Genomic DNA, 24,669 nt, shown 5'->3' with positions numbered 1-24,669 from the left:
GAATTCAAAGTGACAAGGCTTAATCACACCAATACTGGAGTTCTTTTTAAAGAGGTATCAACTGGGTCCACAAGGATCTACAGTTAATACTGACAGATTCTTATGTTGAACCAAAGAAAAGCAAGTTGTACCACAATACATGATACCATTTACGAAAACTGGAAGCACAAAACAATACTCCATCTTGTTCGTGGATACACGTGTAAATAAAAGAATGGATAGATGGGAAGGATGCACGTGACACATGACAATGGTAATGGGGGGAGGGGAAGACAGTGGGGCCATCACTGCTGTGAATAAACTTTATTTCTTTTATTTAAAAAAAAAATTAAAGCAAATTACAAAATATTTATAATTGCCACTTCTCAGTGACGGATATATGGGCTTGTGACAGTTATTCTCTTTCTTTTCTGTATTTTATTTGTATTTTTTCTGAGCTGGAGTCTCGCTCTGTCACCCAGGCTGGAGTGCAGCGGTGCAATCTCGGCTCACTGCAACCTCCGCCTCCCACGTTCAAGCGATTTTCCTCCCTTAGCCTCCCAAGTAGCTGGGATTACAGGTGTGCGCCACCATGCCCGGCTAATTTTTCTATTTTCAGTAGAGACAGGGTTTCACCATGTTGGCCAGGCTAGTCTTGAACTCCTGACCTCAAGTGATTCACCTGCCTCGGCCTCCCAAAGTGCTGGGATTACAGGTGTGAAACACTGCGCCCGGCCTCTTTCCTGTATTTTAAAAACATTTCTCTAAAAATGAAAAAGCACAGCCACAGTTTTCCAACTGTGAATGATGACATGTTAATTTAGTTAAAGAAATGGCATCTGCACAAAGAGATAACTAAGTACTTTCATTAGGACAAAGGTAAAAGTGTTTGGAAAAGAGAAGGGGGCTATCAGAGCTATCCTCTGCCGGAAATAACTCGCGAGAAATGAACTTTTCAATGAAATACTAAGTCATTACCCATCCACACCAATTCCTCCAAAGAAGTCCAAAACAGTCCACTCAACTTCCTTGTACTTCCTACCACCAGGCCGCTTGAAAACTCAGGCTACAAACCCTACAGGGTGCGACTGGTAACACAAATTATTCAAAAAGGAGTGATGGGGCCCAGTTAAAAATATTCAACTCCAACTTTTTTTCTTTCTTTCTTTTTTTTTTCTTTCTTTCTTTGCGCCTGGCCCAACTGTTAAAACAGAAAAAAATAACCGACCAGGCCAAACCAATCTGTTTGCAATCTTTGTAATAAAGACTACAGACAGAGGGCTGGGCACAGTGGTTTACGCCTGTAACCCCAGCACTTTGGGAGGCTGAGGCGGGCAGATCACAAGGTCAAGAGATTGAGACCATCTTGGCCAACATGGTGAAACCCCGTCTCTACTAAAAATACAAAAATTAGCTGGGCGTAACGGCATGCGCCTATAGTCCCAGCTACTCGGGAGGCTGAGGCAGGAGAATCGCTTGAACCTGGGAGGCAGAGGATGCAGTGAGCCGAGATAGCGCTACTGCACTCCAGCCTGGTGACAGAGCAAGGTTCTGTCTCAAAAAAAAAAAAAAAATAAGACCACAGAAAGAGTAGGGTGGAAGGGCTGCCGGAGGCCTGAGAGAAGCCCCAGTGACATCATCATCACTTCCAGAAGACAAAACCCCATGAGTCCCACAGCCTACAGACTGCACTCCCAGCTACGGCCTTGCTATAGCAGCACTGGGCAGGATGCCGACAGGGCTGCCTCCCTTGTCCACCATACTTTAAGCCCCTTTGATTTTTTTCCTATAGCAAGAGGATCTTCCAACACCTGTCTCTGCCTGGGACTTGGTACCCCAATCCACAGGCCAAACCACTAGTTCCTTCTTCCTGGGATGGGGCGGATGTGGCTTCATCACTATGGAATGGACATTGAAAGGCCTGCCTCCTTGGATGAACAATGGCAGGAGGCCCTACCCTCACACGACAGCTGCTCAGGCCAGGACCCTGATGGGCAACTGCAGAATCAACTTCGTTGTCAATGTGGCCCCTCCAAAGAGTGCTGGGAAAATTCTGGAAACTTTGCCCAAGCTGCTCATTTTATGGGAGGAATGAATTTTTTGCTTTGTTCTGCAGACTTGTGGACCATGTCCAAACATTCTGTCTTCCTGCAGGAAGCCTGCTCTCTGCAGAGTGGCCTCTATGCAGAATAGATGCTCCACAGAGCCCGTCCTCCCCACAAGGCCCTCAGCCACTGGGCCTGGCAAGAGCGGCATCATTATTACAGAAAAGAGGCTGCCTGGTGCCCTCACCAACACCAAGGCTGGGGCAAGTCTTGTTTTATACGCAAGACAAAACTTATAATGAAAATCCACAAGCCATTCCTCCTCTTTATATTTGTTTTCCTGATCTAGAAACAACACATGACAAGAGGGAGGCAAAAGAGACTTTTCTAAAAGAGGTAAGAGAAAATATATCCCCTTTAAACCGATGGAAGGTGTGTGTTGGGGGGTACAAAATAAACAGAACTAGGAATAGAGGCCATGAATTAAGTTCTAAGTGGATGAAGAAAACATAAGGGTCTTAAAAAAGTGCGTCTTCTGGAGACTGAGTTTGCTTCCATTAAACAAGCTCAGTTAAAACTGTTTCCTGCCAGGTGAAGCAGGAGTCTAGTGAGAGGCTGGACTCAGCCAGCGCTACTTACCATCATGTGGTAGTCTTCATGTCCTTCGATAGGTTCACTGACCACATTTTTTATGGAGCCCATGGGCAATTTCTCAGTCCGCTCTAAGTTGAGAGGGATTACAGTGATTATTCAAAGGCCCTCCTGTTCTAACTCCTCTGACTCAGCAGTCCCTCATCAGGTCTGGTGGCTGTGGGATCTACGGTAAACTTAAGTGACTGGCACCATGCACTCAGGGGACAACATGACAGGGTCTTCTGACCAGTGCACATAAGGCCTTGTGTGGGAGCTGGGAACTCCGCAGGAGCAAGTGGGAAACTGGGTTTGGCAATGGTATAGTAAAGGTCTCTGAGGGCAGAGATGTATCTTCCCTGGGATTACTTTTTAAAGTCTGATGGTTAATAAATATCCAAGAAAGGCCAGGTGCAGTGGCTCACACCTGTAATCCTAACATTTTGGGAGTTAGGATTTGGCCAAGGCAGGTGGATCACCTGAGATCAGGAGTTCGAGACCAGCCTGGCCAAAATGGTGAAACCCTGTCTCTACTAAAAATACAAAAAATTAGCCAGGCTTGGTGGTGGGCGCCTATAATCCCAGCTACTTGGGAGGCAGAGGCAGGAGAATCGCTTGAACCTGGGGGGCGGAGGTTGCAGTGAGCCGAGATGGTGCCACTTCACCCTGGGCCAAAAAGCGAAACTCTGTCTCAACAAAAAAATAATAATAAATAAATAAATAAATAAATACCCAAGAAATTCCTTTGTAACCTTATGCAAGCCCAGCATTGGCTAAAGTATTGGGCAGTAGGGAGAGTCAAAAGGCCTACAAACAAAGAGGAAACACATTCCCCTGTGGCTCTCACAAGGGCAGGGGACTGCCTGGGTTTTAGGGCTAGATTCTACACCACGACCCTGCTTCCTTCTCCCGCCTCCCTCCTCAAGTCCTCCCCACTCCATATTCACACACTTTTATGAAGTTCTCTTAAAACATTTATAACCTCTTATGATTAACACTTGAGATACCACTGGTCACATGGGGTCAGAAGACATTGAGGTGAGTTTAAGAGGATGGCAGGTAAGAGAGGGGGGCAGCAACGGATGCCTGGAGTGAGATGACACCGCCGGGAGTGAGCCAAGTGAAGCGGAACTGGGTGAGGTCGGGGGAGGCGTGGTGCACCTGCACAACAGGACACAGCCACCCCAGAGCAGCAGACACCTTAGGGACCGGGGCGCGGAGGAAGGCGGGCGGGGAGGCTCAGCAAACAGCTAAACCAGGTGGAAAAAAACTTGCAGCCTTTGCAGAAAGAAAAATCTGGAAAGGTAGAGTCTAAAAATAGGTAAGTTGGCCAAACAGACTAGGAATTTAGAGACCACGGTTCTGGTCTAGTTGGGGACTTAAGACATTTTACTTCAGTTCTGTGGGCCTCAGTCTCTGAACACTGGGGGCTGGGGAGAAGAAACCTGAAGATGTTCATTTAGGTTTGGACTTCTAGTGGCTCTACAACAGTGGGCCCTAAAGCAGGACCTGGGCAGCAGTTGTCTTTAAGATGGAAACTTTTAAAATACCTTTCATCCTGAAATGTCTGGAGATATCACAAAAATATACGACAGATTTCTGGCTTCTCTTGAAAACTCCGAAAATTGGGCAATTCTGGACATATACTCCTGATCACTACATCAGACCTTCAGCCAGATTCAACTTTCCTACAAGCAGGGCACATGCTCTCCCCCAGCGGCTTCCAGTTTCCTGCCTGGAGCTTGTTCTCATTCTTTTGAGGCTGTTAGCACTGCCTCCTCCTACACAAGCTAGCAGAGTTTAGTCAAGAGTAGCAGCCCTTAAGGGTCACTTACTCAGCAAAACGCCCCATGGAGAGGCCAACTCGCTGCTGGGATGGTCATTCCATAGCCGCTTCTTCTTGCCAGCAGAAAGACGAAGCCAGTGGCTAGTAGCCAACTCCCAGAACAAGCTGTCCTCTTATGGGTGCTTATGACACTAAGGTGACAGGACTCCTGGGCAAGTGGGAAGAGTGCCTGCCCCTTGGGCTCCAGAGGTACAGTGTTATGGGTGGGAATGAAAATCTTAGCCTTGTTCAACCCTAGAAAACATGAGTAGTTCATGGCCACACTCCTTGACAGGGCTGATAAGGAGGCTTTCAAGGGCTCAGAAGCCCCAACATATTGAGCTTCTTCTAGAGTTCTGCCTTTAGGTCAAAGCAGGAAGGCAGCTGCTCCTACTAGCAAAAAGAAAACTCCAATACAGGGTCAGGAAGTTCTTGTTCTATCAGTTCCTACAGTTATGATGTGTTCCCTATACAAACTTCCTGACACAGAAATATTCCCTGAGGAACCAACGAGCACTTAAAGACTTAGTTCTCATCCAGACTTCTCTGCCTGCACATATCCTCATGGCAGGGTCTTTCCAGATCAGCCTTAGCAACTGCCTTCAGTGAGGCTGCCCACAAGCAAAAGTAGAGGTCCGGCAAGAGACAGGAAGTCTATGCACTTCAGCAAGTGAATGCGATGGGACAGAACTAAGCAAAATCACTTGCAAAGTCAACAGAGGCTGGGCAGCTAACTACTGACAAGGGGAAGATGGACAGGCTCTGCAGAAGAGAATGATGTAGCAGAGGGTTCAAAGGCCCTTACAAAAACTGGGGGGAACCCTCAGATATTCTGCAAAACTTGCTTTGACCATGCAGTTAGAGTTGAATGTGAAATGAAGAAAACAGCGAGTTATCATAAAATTGACAGAAAACTCAAGCATTTTTGGCATTTCAATTTTTGTTCATTTTAACAATCAGTATAGGGTTGAACACTGATTTTTGTGTTTTAGATGATTAAAAACTCTCTCTCCCCACCACCCCTGCCCCGATTATTCTCCATAAAACTTGGTTCCATGTTAAGTGGAGTCTCACTAAATGGTCTGTCCCTGAAACCAGTGAACGTCAGATGATGGGACCCCCTATACTTCTCTTTAGCATTTACCTCGAACACTGAATACCTACAGTGCTGGCCAGAAACAGGTGATTTAGGCATGTTCGGTTCCCTCCAGGAATCTAACAGGGGGACAGACAAGTCAGAGAGTAATGAGTGCTCTGGGGATATAAACGAAGCGCTCTATGAACAGAAGCGGCAGCAAGTCATTTGGAGGGTGGGGGGTGAATCAAGGAAGGCTTCATTCGGAGAGAACATTTAAGTAGGGCCTTGGAAGATTTTATTAGTAACAAGGAATGGGAAGAAGGCATTCCAGGTAAGGGCACAGCATGAGCAAAGACAAGGAGCTGTGCAAAGCACACTGGGAGTTTCACAGAGAGATGCGGCTGAAATACACAGGGGACCACAGGGCAAACGGGCCTGAAGCTGGAACCAAAATTTAAACTAAGGCCCAGTGCTGAGAACACTGAACGCTATGGTTACACATTTGAATGTGTCCTTAGAGAGCCAAAGGTCCTTGAGCACAGGTACCCAGGATAAAAAGCAGTAGGTAAGATGGACAGGACAGAAGAAAACACAGATGCGGCAGTGAAACAGGGTAACTTGCTTTGAACAGACCAAGTTTAAAGATGCTTGGGAACTTTAACTGGCACAACAGTGTGGCAAAGAAAGGGACAGACAGTTCTGCAGTGTAACTGACAAGACTTCGTAAACATCTAGGGGAAGGAAGAGGGAGGACAGTCAGAGACACTTCCCAGCAAACAGCAAGGCTGATCCAGACACCGTGCACAGGCGAGGGTGGGGCAGGCAGAGGGCAAGCAGGCGGGGAGGGAGAGGCAGATTCCTAGGCAGCGGTTAGGAAAACTTCACCTACTATAGGGTCAAACTCTGACCTACAGGGGCCAGGCAGGTGACAAACGAACAAAGCTGGCTACTTCTAAGATAAATGGGACCGTGAGGACTATAGCATGGCCCACTGGAAACCACTACTCGGCTCTAGTGGATCGATGCCATGTGAGAATGCAGGCCCCAAAGGACCAGATCATTGGATTTTTCAAGAGAAGCCAAAAATTTTTTAAAAATCAGATTAAGTGAAATCTCCCAATTTTTACAGATTGCGTGTCATCCCACAAAATCTTTTTCTGTGGACCAGATTTGGCCTTTGAGCCATGTGTTTGGGGCCTCTGAATCTGTGTGCAACTGAAGAGCCAATGTTTGGTGGATCAGCCCTGAGATCAGAACGAAAACAATGAGGGAAAAGGGTCCAAACAAAAGGCGAGCGTCTAAAAGCAAATTTAAAAGCCAGAAGCACGCAAAGCACAGTGGAGAGAGAGGTTTCAGAAGGAGGGGCGGAATCGTACTCCACAACGTGAGTGCTGCTGGGTGTCAGAGGCAGGCAGTGGGCCAGCAGGGAAGCAAGGAAGAACATACCTTTAGTGCCAATCCACAGCTGGTCTTGTTCTAGTTTAAAGGTGAGTCTCACTTTTCCTCCAGACTTATTGTACATGCCCGACAGCGGTACCGTTGGCAGGCGTTCCTGGAGGCACAAGAGCATGGTAAGAGATAGAGGGACGGTCTGAAAAAAAGAGAAGGGGGCCAAGCGCAGTGGCTCACACCCGTAATCCCAGCACACTGGGAGGCCAAGGCGGGTGGACCACCTGAGGTCAGGAGTTCAATACTAGCCTGGGCAACATGGTAAAACCCCGTCTCTACTAAAAATACAAAAATTAGCCACGTGTAGTGGTGCACCCCAGCCTGGGCGACACAGCAAGACTCTGTCTCAAAATTAAAAAAAGGGAAAAAAGAGAAGGGACAGGATTGGAGGAACCTCAAGTCAGATGGTGGGGCTGGCTCATTTTCAGAATGCTCACAAAGAAATCCGCCTTACCTGGGCACCCTTAACAGATGGCATCACATCTTCGGGTTTTCCTTTATCCAACACTTTCCTGTGTTGCTATAAGTCAGAAGAGAGAATGAAATGAAACAGCTGACTATATTTAGTCGTGTTACTATTCCTTTGAAAGACAGGATGAAGCAAGCCTTAGTGTTTTGGCTCAAAAGCTTTTAATGACAACAGACTATGGATCCTTTAAAACTATAGCACAGTGTTGTTCAGCAGAACTTTCTGGGAGGACAAAGATGTTCGTACCTGTGCTAGCCACTACCTACTGCTGTGACTATTGTGCACTTGAAATGCAGCTACTGTGACTGAGGGACTGAATTCTTAATTTCATTTTAACCAGCCACATGTAGCTACTTACCATATTAGCTATCAAAGTTCTAGAGCAAACGGGATTTCCAGATTGCCCTTCTCCCCTCAAAAAAAACCACCACTTAAATGATTAAACCGTCAAGCTAAAGAGGGCAACAAAGGGTGTTGCTCTCCTAGCAGACAAAAAAATGGCACCCACTTTTTTCAACTTAAACTCCCAGAGAACCCTATAAGATGTTGGTAATCTGTCTAACTGCCTAGAAGGAGCAGTTCTTCAACAAATGGAGACCCAGCCCATCGCCGAAGTTTTCCCCACTGCCCTACCCTTAACTCCAGCTAAACAGGAACCTAGAAGAGCCACCTTTTGTAAAGAAATGCTGATTACTCTATAACCTGACATTAAGAAGCCTCTAAACTCCACCCCTACCAGCCTGCCCCAAGAACCCTGAGGCAGCTCTTTAAGGATTCTAAGTTCAGGGCCTCTTAAACAGCTCTCCTGCCTGGCCCACCTGAGTCTTATTTCTTCTCCATCTGTGGCCTTATAGGCACAGCCACTGCTTGGAAAAGCTGGAACTATGGGACAATGAATGGATAGAAGGTAACAATTTAATCAAATGTAAGTACCAGGCAGCCACAAGCCAGCCCAAATCCTCACTGGCATAGTGGAATCCCTCTGGGAGGAATAAACACAGCACTGTCAGACTGTTAGCAAAAAGTCACTCCAGACATCAGCCCCAGACCCCTTAACAAGCTGATAAAAAGGCAAGGGACTATATCCCTCTCATTAGGTCATGTGATGCATCATAATTGGCATCAATGAAACACAGCAGCACGGGCTGCAAGTGCAATTCCAGTCACACCTTTCAAGCACCTTTTGAACAAGAGTTCAAACAGTTCTGTGCAGAACAGTTCTAGGCCTGTTAAGCTACCATTAGTAACTAAAAACCTGTATTTAAGAGGCATGTTATGCTCCAAGGGTGTGACCAGTGGGACCACTCCTATCTGACGCTCACATTTCACTATTTCATACATGTGGAAGAGGAAAACAGGACTATGAGAAGAAACTCAATCAGTTTCGAGACAGTGCGACCCCGTATGTGGGGGTGAAGTCTCCAAATCAACATCTTTTAGATAATTAAGACAATATAGGTTTACAACCCCTTATGTGAAACCCTAGCGTTCTGAACTTTAAGGGTTTTCAAAGTCTTATAGAGATAATATTGCTTTAAAATACGTAACAATCTTCTCTGTGGAGTCTGGGGCAGCAAAGAGGAAAATTCACACTAATTCTGGTCCTGTTAAATTTATAAAAACACTTTTCATTTTTAGACTTCTTTGGGGTTTTGGAAGCACACAAGTGATTACGGATCTGTAACAGAAACTGTGTCCTTCTCTTACTGTTGGTCATACACCTTAGTGTCTATGGTCACTAAATAATGTTGATTCAAGTCGATCTACTCTACTGTGGACACAGTTAAGAATACCTGTTTTCCTTGGAACGCTAGGAAGAATGATCAGGAGGCTACACAGCAATCAGTAGAATTTGCCAGGTAAAAAGATACCAAGTGATGATTCTCACAACCTGTTCCTTCTACAGTAAAATCATCTCACTTGTCTTCATTCATATAAGAATGTTAATGGCTATGATGAGCACGAGACAAGGCAGGATCTCTTGCAGTCAAAAGAACAAAGAATGTAAAAAAATCAATCTCCTATTTCACACATCAGGACAAAAAATAAATAAATAAATCCATCAGTGTAGTTGTCTTCCTACTCAGCTTCATTCAGCTTCCTGAAACGATCAGTTTTAGAGGAACTTCCGAGAGTTGTTGATTTCCATGCCTAACCAGGCTTGTTGACTTGGGAAAAGCCACAAACCAAAAAGCCAAATGTAAGCACTTGTGCAAAATGAGGGCTTACTTCTAGTACTGGTATCTTTCTCTGGCACTAAATAGGAGAGAGAAACCCAGGTCTGATTCCTTTCAACACATGGTCTGAAGCCTTCCTTTACCAAGGTCTTATCCTAAAGTAGGTAGACTTGAGACACACTGACCCGCCAGATGAGACAAAGTTGCAAATCTCAGGTAGTTGTCACCTCCACTCTGCGGCACCCAACTGCTGCCATAAATTTCCATCATGGGCCCTGTCCAAAAAGGAGCTTATTCTAGGGAGAATATAACCAGCCAAGGCTCGAGAGGACAAAGCCTCAAATTTCTCAGGACCAAGAAGCACAAGATGGACTCACTTTCTGCCTGCAGAGAGGCTCCTTCTTGTTCTCTTCGGCCTTTGCATCCTGCTGCGCAGCATCTTTGGGTGTGTTTACTGCTAAAACATCATTGATGGTGGAGCCAACCACCATGATCTTGGCCCCACTGGTCACTTTTATTTCTCTCAATGTTTTATCCTCGGGGACGAGTCCCTTATACATGACTTTCTGCATGGCAGGCGGGAGACCTTGGGAAAAGGTAGAAGGTGGACAGTGAAAGGAAGGAAGGAAAGAAAAATGTATGGATACTACACAACTCTTTGGTTAACAGACCAAAAAGTGTATACTGATTCCACCACCTATTAGCTTTCTTGGGAGATTTACAACCTCTGAACCTCAGTTTCTAGAACTGTGGAAGACTTATGAGAGTAGGTCCTTCTATACAGAATTGTTTCAAGGATTAAGAGATGAGACCAATGTGGGGCATTTAGTACGGTGCCTAGCATTCAGTAACTGTTCAATAAATATTAGCTCTCATTCTTTCCAAGTTGTTCCTCAATCATCTAAATCATTCAAATATTAAGTGAGAATCCACAAGCATCAGAGTTACAGAAGCCGACAGGGACAAAACTCCTGTTCTTAATGGCGTTTACAAGGGTACATGTAGAAAGCTTTAAAAAAAAAAAAAAAAAAAAAGTTCAAGGCCAGGAGTGGTGGCTCATGCCTGTGTAATCCCAGCACTTTGTGAGGCCGAGGCGGGCAGATAAAACAAACAAACTAGCCCTGCGTGGTGGGGTGGCGGGCACCTGTAATCCCAGCCACTCGGGAGGCCGAGGCAGGAGAATCGTTTGAACCTGGGAGGCGGAGGTTGCAGTGAGTCGAGATCGCGCCAGTGCACTCCACCTTGGGCAACAGAGCGAGACTCCGTCTCAAAAAAAAAAAAAAAAAAAAGAAAAACAAAAAAAATTTCAGATGGTAAAGCACTATAAACAAGGTAAAATCAAGAAACAGAATCAACTGTGAAGAACCAGCATCAAAGTCAATAGCAGTGTTTCCTCAACTTCACTTAGAAGAATTACCTAAGATATTTGCTAAAAATAAATTCCTGGCTACATACCAGACCCACTGAATCAGAATCTCCTGGGAAAGGGCCCGGAAGCTGTAAAACAAGTGCCTTAGGTGATTTCTTAATTAGAGATGTTAGGGCAACATTAATGAGAAACCGGGGTTTAAACGTCAGACTTCGGCTTGAATCCCAGTTGTGCAACTTACTAGCTCTATAAACTTGAGTCTCTTTCCCCAGCTGAATAATGGGCATCCAAATATTCTTCGGAAGACTGCTGTGAGGATGGGGGTGCCTGATGCAAGGAAAGCCACCAGGTGCCTAGCACGGTGCAAGGGCCATCAGGAGGCGGGGTGGGGAAGACTGGCTGTCAGCGCCGCAGGAATTACCTGTAATCGAGTGGATCTTCTGTTTCAGCTCGGAGCCTGTGCTGTCCAGGGGGAACTTCACGTCATGCTTGGTCTTGTTCCAGATGATCTTCAAGTCCACCAGCTCCCTGCCCGCGCCGCCGCCCGCGTCTTCGCCGTTGCTGACCGAGGCCTGGGCTGCGGGGTCCCCAGGGGGCTGGGCCGGGGCCGGCTGCAGGCTACCTCGTGCGGCGCCGGAGTCCTCGGCCGCCGCCCCCGCCGCGGCTTCAGCCTCCACGCAGTTGAGGGGCCGCGCGGGCGCCTCAGTCGCCACGGTCTCGGCCTCCGTGTCCATGCCAGGTTCCTCCATGCCTGCAAGGGGGTTAGGGGGTGGGCGCTTGCCGCGGGCTGGGCTTGGGAACGGATGCTGTCCGGGCGCCGCCGGACCTCCGTTCCCGAGCCGCGCTTCTACCCCCCGGGCCGGGCTGCATCCCCCAGAGAAGCGCCCGCAACCTCGGCCCGGGCCCGGCGCCCGCCACCCCCGCCGCACTCACCATCCGGGGCCCCGGCCGCCGCCATGATGATTGTGTACAACACCCACCGCTCCCGCAGAGGCCGCTGGGAAGAGGCGAGCTGGCTGAGATTGGCCCCCGCAGCAGCCCCTAATCTCTCACAGCACAGCCGGAAACAGGTGGAGGTTTCTATGGAGACCCGCCTCCTCCGCTTTCCCGGTCCGGCCCCTGCCACGCTTTAGCTTTCCCAAGCCGAAGGGGGCGGGTCCGGGAAATAGCCCTTTCTCTGGGCTCTGCCCCCTGGTGGCTAGTGCGGCCGCAGCCGTCCAGGGGGGCGTGGACTTTCGCGCTAGGAGGCCTGTGACTTTAAGGGGCAGGGCTGCGCTTGCTGTGGCGGAGGCCGATTGGCTGGAAGCAGTCCCCGGAAGTGACGCAGGAGAAGCCCACGTGTGCGATTCCATCCCACATGGCGGCGCTCCTGAGGAGATTGCTGCAGCGCGGGAGGCCCTCAGCGGCCTCTGGCCGCCCCGTAGGACGGCGCGAGGCCAGCCTGGGCACTGGTCCCGGGGTTGCGGTGCGAGTGCGGTTCGCTCCCAGCCCCACAGGTAACCTTGGCGGACGTGACACTACAGGCCGAGGCCCCCTGTCTCGTCTCCGCCCCCCGAATGTTCCCGAATGAATCCTTTCCGGTGGTGTCAAGTGGGCGGGCGGAGGAGGGTTAAGGCAGCGCTAGCCCATTCTACAGAGGCGGAAACTGAGGTGCAGGAACAGAAATATTTCAAATTGCCGGGAATTTCTTTGTGTTTTTTTGTGCCATGCCAACTCTTTCGATCTTTCATGCATTCCGTACATGTGTATTGATGACAAACTGTGCCAGGTGTTGTAGACACTGGGATACAGTGATCATTGAGAAAGGTAGGGGCCCTGCTCTCTAGAAGTCTGCACTCCAGTGGCTGCCGCAGACACCTATAAAAATAAATGTAATTTTAGAGTCACATGTGCCATACGGGAAGTGAAACAGGATAGGAGACTGGGAGTTAACAAGGGCGCTCCAGAAGGCTTTACTGAGCGGCTAACATTTGAGCTGAGATCCAAATGACAAGAAGGAGCACGCTACGTGAAGCCTATAGAAGGAACCTTCTGGAGGCCGGGTGGGGTGGCTCAAGCCTGTAATCCCAGCACTTTGGGAGGCCGAGGCGGGTGGATCACTTGAGATCAAGTGGCTCACTTGAGACCAGTCTGACCAACATGGTGAAACCCCGTCTGTACTGAAAGTACAAAACTATCCGGGCATGGTGGCGCATGCCTCTAATCCCAGCTACTTGGGAGGCTGAGGCAGGAGAATCACTTGAACCCGGGAGGTGGAGGTTGCAGTGAGCCAAGATCTCGCCATTGCACTCCAGCCTGGGCAACAAGAGGGAAACTCCGTCTCAGAAACAAAAAAGAAGGAATCTTCTTGGTAGAGGAAATCGCAGATACCAAGGCACTGTGCTAGTGTTGTTGGGATCTTAGCAAGCTAGAGGGTGACAGAGGCCCATTTTATAGCCTGTTGGAGATCTTGTCAGGGCCTTCTGGTTCCCACCAGTAAGGTTACCTTCTACCTTCTCTACACTGAGTATGCCTCTCATCCCAAATGCCGGGATGAACATACAAGGATCTTTGTGGCAAAGTCCCAGCTGTACATGATAGGATCTTTCTGGTGGTCAGTATAGCGTAGAGCAGTGCCTTTCAAACCATCTGTGGTAGAAGTGCTGGTTTTAAATTTCCAATCCATTGTGTCAGTATTTCCACAAAATTAATATAAATTAATGACCAGAAAAATAAAATTTTGAAACCATCCAAAATACAAACCCATTTCTTTTTATTTGGGTTAGCAGAGGTAAAACCATGCTGTCAGGTTGCTATGTAAGTTTCTGCAGCCTGGCCAACATGGCAAAACCTCGTCTCTACTAAAATACAAGAATTAGCCGGGCATGTGGCCCAGGCCTGTAATCCCAGCTACTCAGGAGGCTGACGCACGAGAATCGTTTGAATTGTAGAATGCCAAAGCCTGGGATTGCCTGGATACAAATTTCTGTCTTTGCCATTTGTTAGATATGTAACTTACTAGATGTGCAAATTATTATTATTATTTGGAGACAGGGTCTGGCTCTGTCGCCCAGGCTGGAGTGCAGTGGCGCAATCTCGGCTCACTGCAACCTCAGCCTCCGGGGCTCAAGTGATCCTCCCACCTCAGCCTCCTGAGTAGCTGGGACTACAAGTGTGTGAGCACTACGCCCAGCTAATTTTTGTATTTTCTTGTAGAGATGGGGTTTTGCCATGTTGTCCAGGCTGGTCTCGAACTCCTGAGCTCAAGTGATCTACCTGTCTCGGCCTCCGAAAGTGCTGGGATTATAGGTGTGAGCCACCGCACCTGGCCTAGATGTGCAAATTATTTAATGAATCTGAGCCTCAGTTTTACTATTTGTGAAAACAGGGCTAATAGTGTCTGTCTTACGGGGTTAAGCTCATGCAGCTGAACCAATTAGCAAGGTCTAACCCAGAAAGCACTTAATAAACATCCTCTATTATGATGATTATAATTTTTATTTTCTTGCTCATTTGCGGGAAAAGCCCATGTGGGAAAGGCTTTTGACTATAAACAGATAAAAGAATTATCAGGCACAGATCATTACGGTAGCTGAAATTAATTGAGGGTTTAACTTTGGTCAGCATTTAGACCTCAGAGCAACCCTATAATGAGGAAAATTCTTATTTTTTTGCTCTTAATCCCTCTTGACAGTTGAGGAAATAGAAGCTCATAAAAGTTGAGTTCCTTCCAAAGGGGTAGCAACTAATAAATGGTGGATGAAGAATTTGACTCCAGGTGTGCTTAATGTAAGAGGCTTTGTTTTTAGCAGCTGGGTCCCTCTTTTGTCTTGGGGACTCTTGGGACCCAGTGCCACTGAATACCACTGGTTTTCTGGTGTCCTTGCAGTAACTATCCGAAGGTTACACACATCAGTGTTGAAGCAGGGTCGGCCTGGTCCCAGAAGAGCTTTTCCTCTCCTCTGCTGCCTCTTGTACCTGTAAATGTAGATGAGCTGGTTGTGGAGACTTAGGGCTGTGGGCTGGACCAAAGAAGGTAGGGTAAGAGGTAATGACAACCCTGGAAAAACTGTTAACTTTCAGTTTTCAGACAGGAATGATGAAAAAGGAAAATCTTACGAGTTTAAAGTGATGAAAAGAAATATAGTGGAATCAAACACTACTGTTGGTTAGTGTGTAAAACCAGCAATTAGGGTGAATATCTTGGCAAGGTTTGGTGGCTCATGCCGGTAATCCCAGCACTTTGGCAGGTTGAGGTGGAAGGATTGCTTGAGCCCAGGAGTTCGAGACCAGCCTGGGCAACATAGTGAGACTTTGCCTCTAGAAAAAAAAAGTAAAAATATTAGCCAGGCGTGGTGGTGTACACTTGTAGTTCCAGCTACTCAGGAGGCTGACGTGGGAGGATTGATTGAGCCTGGGAGGTTGAGGCTGCAGTGAGCCATGATTGTACCACTGCACCTGGCCCACAGTGTGATTGTACAGTATTTTAAATTTCTAGTTCGTTTGTAATTAATTTTTTTCCCAGCACACATCACTGAATTTCTGTAAGTTAAATGTATGTGATATGGCCTCAATGAATAACCCCGCTTCTCTTTCAGGCAAAACTTGGCCTTGAGACAAATATCAAAATAGAGTGGTGGATGCGGTTGGTGGATCCCAGCACTTGGGAGGCCAAGACTGGGGGATCACTTGCGGTCAGGAGTTCAAGACCAGCCTGGCCAACATGGTGAATGCCTGTCTCTACCAAAAATACAAACATTAGCTGGGTATGATGGCATGCACCTGTAGTCCCAGCTACTTGGGAGACTGGGCATGAGAATTGCCTAAACCCGAGAGGCAGAGGTTGCAGTGAGCCAAGATTGTGCCACTGCACTCCAGCCTGGGTGATAGAGCGAGACTCTGTCTTAAAAAACCTACAAAAACCTCCTGGGCTCAAGTGATCCCCCTGACTTTGGCCTCCCAAAGTGATAGGATTACAGGCGTGAGCCAACGCATCCTGCTGGTCTTTGAAATTTAGTGCAACGTTCTGTCACAGTAGTGCTTACTTGCCCTTTGCTGAGGCCTATTAGCTCATCTTCCCTGTCTTATCTGAGCTGTTCTCTTCTCCAGGCTTCTTGCACCTGGGTGGCCTCCGCACTGCCCTGTACAACTACATCTTTGCTAAGAAGTACCAGGGGAGCTTCATCCTGAGGCTGGAGGACACAGATCAGACTCGCTTTGTGCCCGGGGCAGCGGAGAATATTGAGGACATGCTGGAGTGGGCAGGTGAGCCTGGCAGAGAAAGGATCTTTCTGCAGGGGAGGAACAGGAAGCAGGAAAAGGAGCCTGTGGGTCTTCTCATGGAGCTCAGGGTGGAAAATCAGGAGTTCCTGGAGAAATAACATGTTTGTACTGCCCGGGGTGGCAGATGCCACCTGAAAAAATTGCTGCAGCTCTCTGAAACACAGCTCCAAGACTGGTTTCTTTATTTTTTAATTTTTTAGAGTCAGGGTCTCATTCTGTTGGCTAGAGTTCCATGGCACAATCATAGCTTACTGTAGCCTTGACCTGGGCTCAAGTGATCCTCCCACCTTAGCCTCCCAAGTAGATGGGACTACAGGCACGCACCACGACCCCTGGCTAATTTTTAGTTTTTAATTTTTTTGTAGAGTTGAGATCTCGCTGTGTTGCCCAAGCTATTCTCAGACTGCTGGGCTCAAGCAATCCTCCTGCTACGGCCTCCCAAATAGCTGGGATAACAGGTGTGAGCCACTGACAAGGCTGTTTTGAGATTCCTATTTTCACCTCAGAATCTCAAGTCCATTCCCTACAGGGGCCAGGCAGGAATCACAGGCCAAGTGGGAATTGGAGGAGCTGGGCTGGTGCTGAGCTGTGGAAACCACATCTCATCCAGAGGAGGGAGTGCCTCTGAGCTCCAGCTCCTTGTACCTATGCGGGAATGCTGGCCCAGCTTGTCCAGTCTTCTGAGTTCCAAGAAGAGCCAGAAATACAGTTTTTCTGGGTGAATACTTATCGTTATTAAATCTGGGCTCAGATTTTTTTTTAACCACATTGTATAAGCTACGCAAAACACGTACAGCTTCTGAAGTTGGTCTTGTGGAAAGTTTAATCCTGAGGACAGCTAAGGTTAGGGAGAACAAAGAGGAGTGTGTTTTCTTTTCCTGGGTTGACAGTTGTCTACCTATATGGACAGGTGTGACTAGGAAAGGGGAGATTCCCAAGGAAAAAATACCAAGACTTTGCTAGTCTAGAGATTGGAAAAAAAAAGAAAAAAGAAAAATCCCAAGACTGTTTTGAGATAAATTTATCCAATCTCAGATAAATTACTCACTAGACTCTGGATTCCTAAAGAGTACAAAATGATTTCATATCTTTTATTGTAAAAGGCTTTAGCAGGTGTTCAGTCAAGGTCCGTTGAATAAAGGATTCTATACAAGATCACATACTGTGATCAAGGGACCATTCTAGGTGCTAGAGACATTTAACAAAGACCCTGCACATGGCCAGGTACGGTGGCTCGTGCCTGTAATCCCAGCACTTTGGGAAGCCAAGACGTGTGCATCACTTGAGGTCAGGAGTTTGAGGCCAGCCTGGCCAATATGGCAAAAACCCCATCTTTACTAAAAATACAAAAATTAGCTGGTATGGTATGGTGTGCCTGTATTTCCAGGTACTTGGGAGGCCGAGGCACAAGAATTGCTTGAACCCAGGAGGCAGAGGTTGCAGTGAACTGAGATCGCGCTGCCGTACTCCAGCCTGGGTGACAGAGTGAGACTGTCTTAAAAAAAAAAAAAAAAAAAAAAAGGTCCGTATGTGGTGGCTCACACCTGTAATCCTGTAATCTCAGCACTTTGGGAGGCCAAAGCAGGCGGATCACAAGGTCAGGAGATTGAGACCATCCTGGCTAACATGCTGAAACGCCATCTCTACTAAAAATACAAAAAACTAGCCAGGCGTGGTGGCAGGCACCTGTAGTCCCAGCTACTCGGGAGGCTGAAGCAGGAGAATGGCGTAAACCCGGGAGGCAGAGCTTGCAGTGAACCTAGATCACACCACTGCACTCCAGCTTAGGCAACAGAGCGAGACTCCGTCTCAAAAAAAAAAAAAAAAAAAAACCCTGTGCTCAGTGACAAGGGGAAAGACAGATAAGTGGATTAGTTATTTCTCTTTTTTAAAATTTTTTTAACAAACAAAGTCTTACTCTGTTGCCCAGGCTAGAGTGCGGTGGTTCAAACATAGCTCACTATAATCTCAAATTCCTGAGCTCAGGGGATCCTCTCACCTTAGCCTCCTGGGTAGCTGGAACTATAGCTGTGTGTCACCATGCCCGGCTAATTTTATTAATTTATGTTTTTGTAGAGATCGGGTCTCGCTATGTTACCCAGGCTGCTGTTGAACCCCTGACCTCAAGTAATTCTACCTCGGCCTCCCAAAGTGCTGGCATCACGGTCATGAACCATCACTCCTGGCTCCTAATTCATTCTTCATAGGATATTAAATGATAATAACCAGTATGGAGAAAAGAGTAACAGGCTTAGAAACTGGGGCGAGGGATGCCCTTGTAGATAGGGTGGTCTCCTCTTAGGAGGTGACGCTGGAGCAGAGACCTGCATGAAGTGAGGAGCCAGCCCCGTGGTGACCTGGGGGAAGAATGTTCAAAGCAAAAAGAATAGCCAATGGAGAGGCCCCATGGAAAGAAAGTTCTGGATGTATTTGAGGAGCATCAAAAAGACCAGCTTGGTCTAACCATAGTGAGCAGAATGACCAGGGATGTGAGGATAGAAGGCTTGCCAGGCCGGGCACAGGGGTTCCTGCCTGGAATCCCAGCACTTTGGGAGGCCAAGGAGAGAGGATCACTTGGACTCAGGAGTCCAAGACCAACCTGGGCCACGTAGTGAGACCTTGTCTCTATAAAAAATTATCCGGAGGTAGTGGTGTACTCCTATAGTCCCAGCTACTTGGGAGGCCAAGGTGGGAGCATCACCTGAGCCTGGGGAAGTTGAGGTTGTAAGCTGTGATCATGTTACAGGATTCCTTCAGTGCCACTTTGCCAGCCAGAAATCTCTGCAGCTGCCGTCACCTCTGTTGGGCCTCTCTTGGGCCTTCTGGGCCCACTTGGCCCAGCAGGCCGCACTTGGCTCATGCCCACTTGGATCCCACACCTGCTGTGGCCCCACACTCAGCCCATGGCTGGACTGGGTGTGCCACTGGGTGGCTTCTTTGTTGGGTGCTGGCATCTAGATGAGGGGAACATGGTGGCACCCAAAAACTTGGGAGATGCCAGCAGTTGTGGAGCTCCAAGGGGTGTTACAGCTCTTGTCTGGGGAGTCCTAAGGTCCGAGCCCCCAGGTCCGAGCCCCCAGCACTGTCTCAGCTCTTCACTCCTTTAGCTTGGTGAGCAGGAGCATGTTACAGCTCTCTTTCTCCCGCAGTCCTTTGAGCGGAAGCATGTTACAGCTCTCTTTCTCCCATAGTCCAGTGAGCTGGAGCGTGTTACAGCTCTCTTTCTCCCTAGTCCGGTGAGCGGGAGTGTGTTACAGCTCTTTTATTCCCATCACCCGCAGCTTGGCGAGTTTTGGGTTCTTGTCCTGCAACCAAGAGGAAGAGGTGTGCAGGTACTGTAGAGTGAGTACGGCAGAGAAGAATTTTATTGAGTGACAGAAGGAAAACTCTCCACTGCGATAGTGGGCCCTGAAAGTGGTAGCCATCTGTGAGGCTGAGTCTAGTGTTTTTATGGGCTTAGAGTTGGGGAGTGCCTGCCGATTGGTCCATGAGTGGTCTTGGAAAAAGGACCATTCAGTTGGTTAAGACATATCATCCAGAAGGAACCAATCAAGAGAGAGTGGGTGAGACAGAGAAAGAAGTTCTCACTCCAGTCATGGACTCTATCCTGAACTGACAGTTTGGTTTTCAGGCTTTGGGCTGTCTTTGGCTTAGAGGTCAGATTTCACCAGGGATTGTCCGTGACTGCATAGGAATTCGTCTGTCTCCTGTCAGTCATGCCATTACACTCCAGTCTGAGGTGACAGAGTGAGACGCTGTCTCAAAAAAAAAAAAAAAAAAAAAAGAAGGCTTTCCAGGAGCCAAATTACCTGGTGCTTCACAGACCGAGATGAAGGCTTCACTTTCACAGAGGATCTGCTACTTATCAGGTACCATGCCAGGCATGAGGGGGATACAGTGATGAACAGCGCTGATGATGCCGGGCCCCACCCTCCTGGAACTCCTGTGGCAGCATCATTGTGAGAATGAGGCTTGCAACCCAGACCTTGTCCCCCACCCTGCTATTTTGTCGAGGCAGAGGACAGGTATTCAGGCACCCTGTGGTAGCTGACTTCTAGAGCACCTTGCTTTGGGAGTCATTCTTTCTTTTCTTATGTTTTTCATTTTATTGATTGATTGATTGAGATGGAGTTGCTCTGTCGCCCCGGCTGGAGTGCAGTGGCGCCATCTCAGCTCATTGCAAGCTCCACGTCCCGGGTTCACGCCATTCTCCTGCCTCAGCCTCCTGAGTAGCTGGGACTACAGGCGCCCGCCACCACACGCAGCTAATTTTTTTTTTTTATTTTTCGTAGAGACGGGGTTTCACCATGTTGGTCCGGATGGTCTCGATCTCCTGACCTCGCGATCTGCCTGCCTCAGCCTCCCAAAGTGCTGGGATTACAGGTGTGAGCCACCACGCCCGGCTATTATTATTATTTTTTTAGAGGCGGTGTTTCACCGTCTAGATGGTGGTTTTGAACTCCTGGGTTCAAATGAGCCACCTACCTCGGCCTCCCAAAGTCCTGGGATTACAGGTATGACCCAGCATGCCCGGCCTTTTTAAAAAATTGAGATACCAAGCCTGTAATCTCAGCACTTTGGGAGGCCGAGATGGGCGAATCATGAGGTGGGGAGATCGAGACCATCCTGGCGAACACGGTAAAACCCCGTCTCTACTAAAAAAGTACAAAAAACTAGCTGGGTGAGGTGGCAGGTACCTGTAGTCCCAGCTACTAGGGAGGCTGAGGCAGGAGAATGTTGTAAACCGAGGAGGCGGAACTTGCAGTGAGCTGAGATCTGGCCACTGCTCTCCAGCCTGGGCGACAGAGCGAGACTCTGTCTCAAAAAAGAAAAAAAAAATTGACATACAAGCCAGGTGCAGTGGCTCTTGCCTGGCTCTCACCTGGGGTGGCTCTCCCAGCACTTTGGGAGGCCAGAGCAGGTGGATCACAAGGTCAGGAGTTCGAGACCAGCCTGGCCAACATGGTGAAACCTGTCTCTAATAAAAATACAAAAACTGGTTGGGCGTGGTTGGTGGCGCATGCTTGTAATCCCAGCTACTCGGGAGGCTGAGGCAGGAGAATTGCTTGAACCGGGTGTTGGAGGTTGCAGTGAGCCGAGATTGTGCCACTGCACTCCAGCCTGGGTGACAGAGCTAGACTCTGTTGTGGGGGAAGAAAAAAAAATGACATATAATTCCCATAATATGAAATTTCTCATATCAAAGTGTACAGTTCAGTGGTTTTCAGTGTATTCACTGTGTTGTGTGACCATCACCACTAATTCCAGAACATTTCCATCACCCCTAAAAGAAACTCTTCCTTATTAGCAGTCGCTCTCCATTCTACCCTCTCCTACCGCCTGGCAACTATCAATCTCTTTCTGCCTTCCAACTACCAATCTGTTTCTGCCTTCATGGATTTGCCTCTTCTGGACGTTTCATATGATTGAGATCATACAACATTTGTCCTTCTGTGACTGGCTTCCTTCACTTACCATAAGCTCATCTGTGGTCTGTCAGTGCTTCATTTCTTTTTATATCCAAATAATATTCATTGTATGGATATACTACACTTTGTTTATTCATCAGTAGTGAATGAACATTTTGGTTACCTCTGGTTTTTGGCTGTCGAATAAAACTCTATGAACATTTACTTGCCAGTTTTTAAATTAACATGTTTTCCGTTCTCCTAGGGGAGTCCCTCTTAAACCCTGGGGCATTCCAAGATACCACATTAAAGAGACTTGTTTAGCATTAGATCAAGAAGGGACCCCCCCAAGTTTACCCGATTCAGCCCTCCTTTCTGACAAATGAAGAAATGGAGGTCCCGTGAGAGGGAGCCAAGTAACATGATAATCACAGCTGGCTGGGTGCCGTGGCTCATGCCTGTAATTCCAGCACTGGGACGCTGAGGCAGGAGGATCACTTGAGCCCAGGAGTTTGAGACCAGCCTGGGCAACATAGGCAGACCTTGTCTCTCTAGAAAACTTAAAAAAAGTTAGCCAGGCCTGGTGGCATGTACCTGTAGTCTCAGCTACTTGGGAGGCTAAGGTGGGAGGATCGCGTGAGCCTGAAAGGTTGAGGCTTCAATGAGCTGAGATCATGCCACTGCACTCCAGCCTGGGCAACAGAGTGAGACCCTGTCTCAAATAAATAAATAAATACCAAAGCACAGAGAGCACTGAGCACAGGCCACATGATGAGTACTTTACTTACATCGTCGTATTCTAGTCTCATGATGATCGTCATGAGAAAGTTACTACTTATTTCCTTCTTTGACAAATGAGTACCCAGAGCCCAGAAAGATGACTTTCCCAAGGTGTCTGAGCTATCTGGTACATTTGAACCCAGGCACACTCAGCTCAGTTTGTGTTAGCATTGAGGGTAGCAGGGTGAACAATGTCCTTATTTTCCCAATTCATTTGAAAGCTCTTTGAGGGCAGAAACACCATCTTCCGGTTCTCGTCTCCCTGTGCCCTCTCCTGAAACCATTCATAATGAAATTTATCCTACGTAACCAGAGGGAATTGGACTTTGGATTGGGAGTTTGGCTTACAGTAGATCATATTTAGTCTATAGCATATATTGAAACTGTCCTAAATATACACCACTGGGCTAAGCACTTGTAAGCTCTGACACATTTATTCTCACAGTTCCCTCTGCACAGGAGGCTGCTAGCTCCACTTTTCAAAACAGGAAACTGAGGCTTAGAAAGACTAAGTCTAGCTGGGCATGGTGGCATATGCCTATAATCCCAGCTACTTGAGAGGCTGAGGTGGAAGGATCACTTGAGCCTAGAAATTGGATACTGTAGTGAGCTATGATTGCACTACTGCACCCTAGCCTGAGTGACACAGCAAGACTCGCTTTCTACTAAAAAATTAGCCAGATGTGGTAATGTGCACCCGTAGTCCTAGCTACTCGGGAGGCTGAGGCGGGAGGGTGGCTTGAGCCTGGAAGTTCAAGCCTGCAGTGTGCTATGATCACAGCACTGCACTTCAGCTGTGTGATAGAGTGCGACCCCATCTCTTAGAAAAAGAAAGGCTAAGTACCAAAAACAGCAGTGTGATGAGTGGTTGAGTGTTGGCTCCGGTGCCCATTAGTCTAGGTTTGAAGCTGATCGTGCCCCTTCTACTCGGCCAGGTGACAAAGCACCTCTGTGCCTCAGTGTCCTCCTTACAGAATGGGGAAATAACTGCACCTACCTGCTAGGGTGGGTTTGAGGCTTCAGGGAAAAGTGTCTTTTTTTTTTTTTTTTTTTTTCTGAGACAGAGTCTTGCTCTGTCGCCCAGGCTGGAGTGCAGTGGCGCGATCTCCGCTCACTGCAAGCTCCGCCTCCCGGGTTCACGCCATTCTCCTGCCTCAGCCTCCCAAGTAGCTGGGACTACAGATGCCCGCCTCCACGCCTGGCTAATTTTTTGTATTTTTAGTAGAGACGGGGTTTCACCGTGTTAGGCAGGATGGTCTCGATCTCCTGACCTCGTGATCTGCCTGCCTCGGCCTCCCGAAGTGATAGGATTACAGGCGTGAACCACCGCGCCCAGCCAAAAGTGTCTTTTATGGCACTCAGCACCCTGGTACTCACACATTGGTAGCACCTCGGGATCCCTTGTCACAACTACTAAGTGGCAGAACCAGGAGTCCAACCAGGGCCTGATGGGCTGTTCTCTGAACCACAATTTTTTTCTCCTAAGTCAGCTGTTCCCAGGCCTGGGCTTGTTTCTCCTTCTCCAGGGAAGCAATGGATTGAGAGGACATACAATTGGGGGTGTGGACTTCGGAGCCCGTACACCTCTGTTTGCTCCTTAGTCCACGAGCCCATGCAACTTTCAGTGCTTTACCTCTTTGTGTTTTAACTTTTCATCTCCAAAAGGGACATTGGGCCGGGCGCAGTGGCTCACACCTATAATCCGAGCACTTTGAGAGGCCGAGGTGGGTGGATCACCTGAGGTCGGGAGTTCAAGACCAGCCTGGCCAATGTGGTGAAACCCTGTCTCTGCTAAAAATACAAAAATTAGCTGGGTGAGGTGGCACATGCTTGTAATCCCAGCTATTCTGGTGGCTAAGGCAGGAGATTTGCTTGAACTTGGGAGATAGAGGTTCATGTGAGCCAAGATTGCACCACTGCACTCCAGTCTGGGCAACAGAGCAAGACTCTGCCTCAAAAAGAAGGGGGGTCGACGAGGGGTAGGGCTGGGAGCGGTGGGTCACCTGTAATCCCAGCACTTTGGGAGGCCGAGGTGGGCGGATCACCTGAGGTCGGGAGTTCAAGACCAGCCTGACCAACATGGAGAAACTCCATCTCTATTAAAAATACAAAAATTAGCCAGGCATGGTGGCACATGCCTGTAATCCCAGCTACTCAGGAGGCTGAGGTAGGAGAATTGCTTGAACCCAGGAGGCAGA

General features: G+C 48.1%; 2 protein-coding genes across 8 annotated transcripts in view; one reads left to right on the top strand and one right to left on the bottom strand.

Moving 5' to 3' along the window:
- The window catches only part of UBFD1 (ubiquitin family domain containing 1), a 32,687-nt gene extending 20,527 nt beyond the window's left edge, over positions 1-12,160 (bottom strand). The window contains exons 1-7 of one of the 5 annotated variants that reach the window (XR_012092929.1): positions 11,955-12,160; positions 11,443-11,772; positions 10,030-10,238; positions 7,461-7,526; positions 7,004-7,109; positions 5,624-5,694; positions 2,664-2,746 (exon numbers count right to left, since the gene is read on the bottom strand). Coding sequence is in view for 3 of the 5 variants with exons in the window: in XM_073015234.1 (XP_072871335.1) it covers positions 2,664-2,746; positions 7,004-7,109; positions 7,461-7,526; positions 10,030-10,238; positions 11,443-11,772; positions 11,955-11,979 (819 nt within the window). In the remaining 2 variants the exon portion in view is untranslated. Of the gene's footprint in view, positions 1-2,663; positions 2,747-5,623; positions 5,695-7,003; positions 7,110-7,460; positions 7,527-10,029; positions 10,239-11,442; positions 11,773-11,954 lie in introns of those variants that run through there. The other 4 variants (XR_005237699.2, XM_073015235.1, XM_073015234.1 and 1 more) reach the window with 4 other exon arrangements.
- Positions 12,161-12,306: 146 nt separating this feature from the next.
- EARS2 (glutamyl-tRNA synthetase 2, mitochondrial) overlaps positions 12,307-24,669 on the top strand; it is a 44,627-nt gene continuing 32,264 nt past the window's right edge. For 2 of the 3 annotated variants that reach the window (XR_496311.3, XM_007987904.3), the window contains exons 1-2: positions 12,312-12,517; positions 16,110-16,265. Coding sequence is in view for 2 of the 3 variants with exons in the window: in XM_007987904.3 (XP_007986095.1) it covers positions 12,379-12,517; positions 16,110-16,265 (295 nt within the window). In the remaining variant the exon portion in view is untranslated. Of the gene's footprint in view, positions 12,518-16,109; positions 16,266-24,669 lie in introns of all 3 variants that reach the window. The other variant, XM_007987897.3, reaches the window with a different exon arrangement.

The sequence above is a fragment of the Chlorocebus sabaeus genome, chromosome 5 (assembly GCF_047675955.1).
Source record: "Chlorocebus sabaeus isolate Y175 chromosome 5, mChlSab1.0.hap1, whole genome shotgun sequence".
NCBI classification, from domain to species: domain Eukaryota; kingdom Metazoa; phylum Chordata; class Mammalia; order Primates; family Cercopithecidae; genus Chlorocebus; species Chlorocebus sabaeus.
This window is presented reverse-complemented; position numbering and strand designations above follow the sequence as displayed.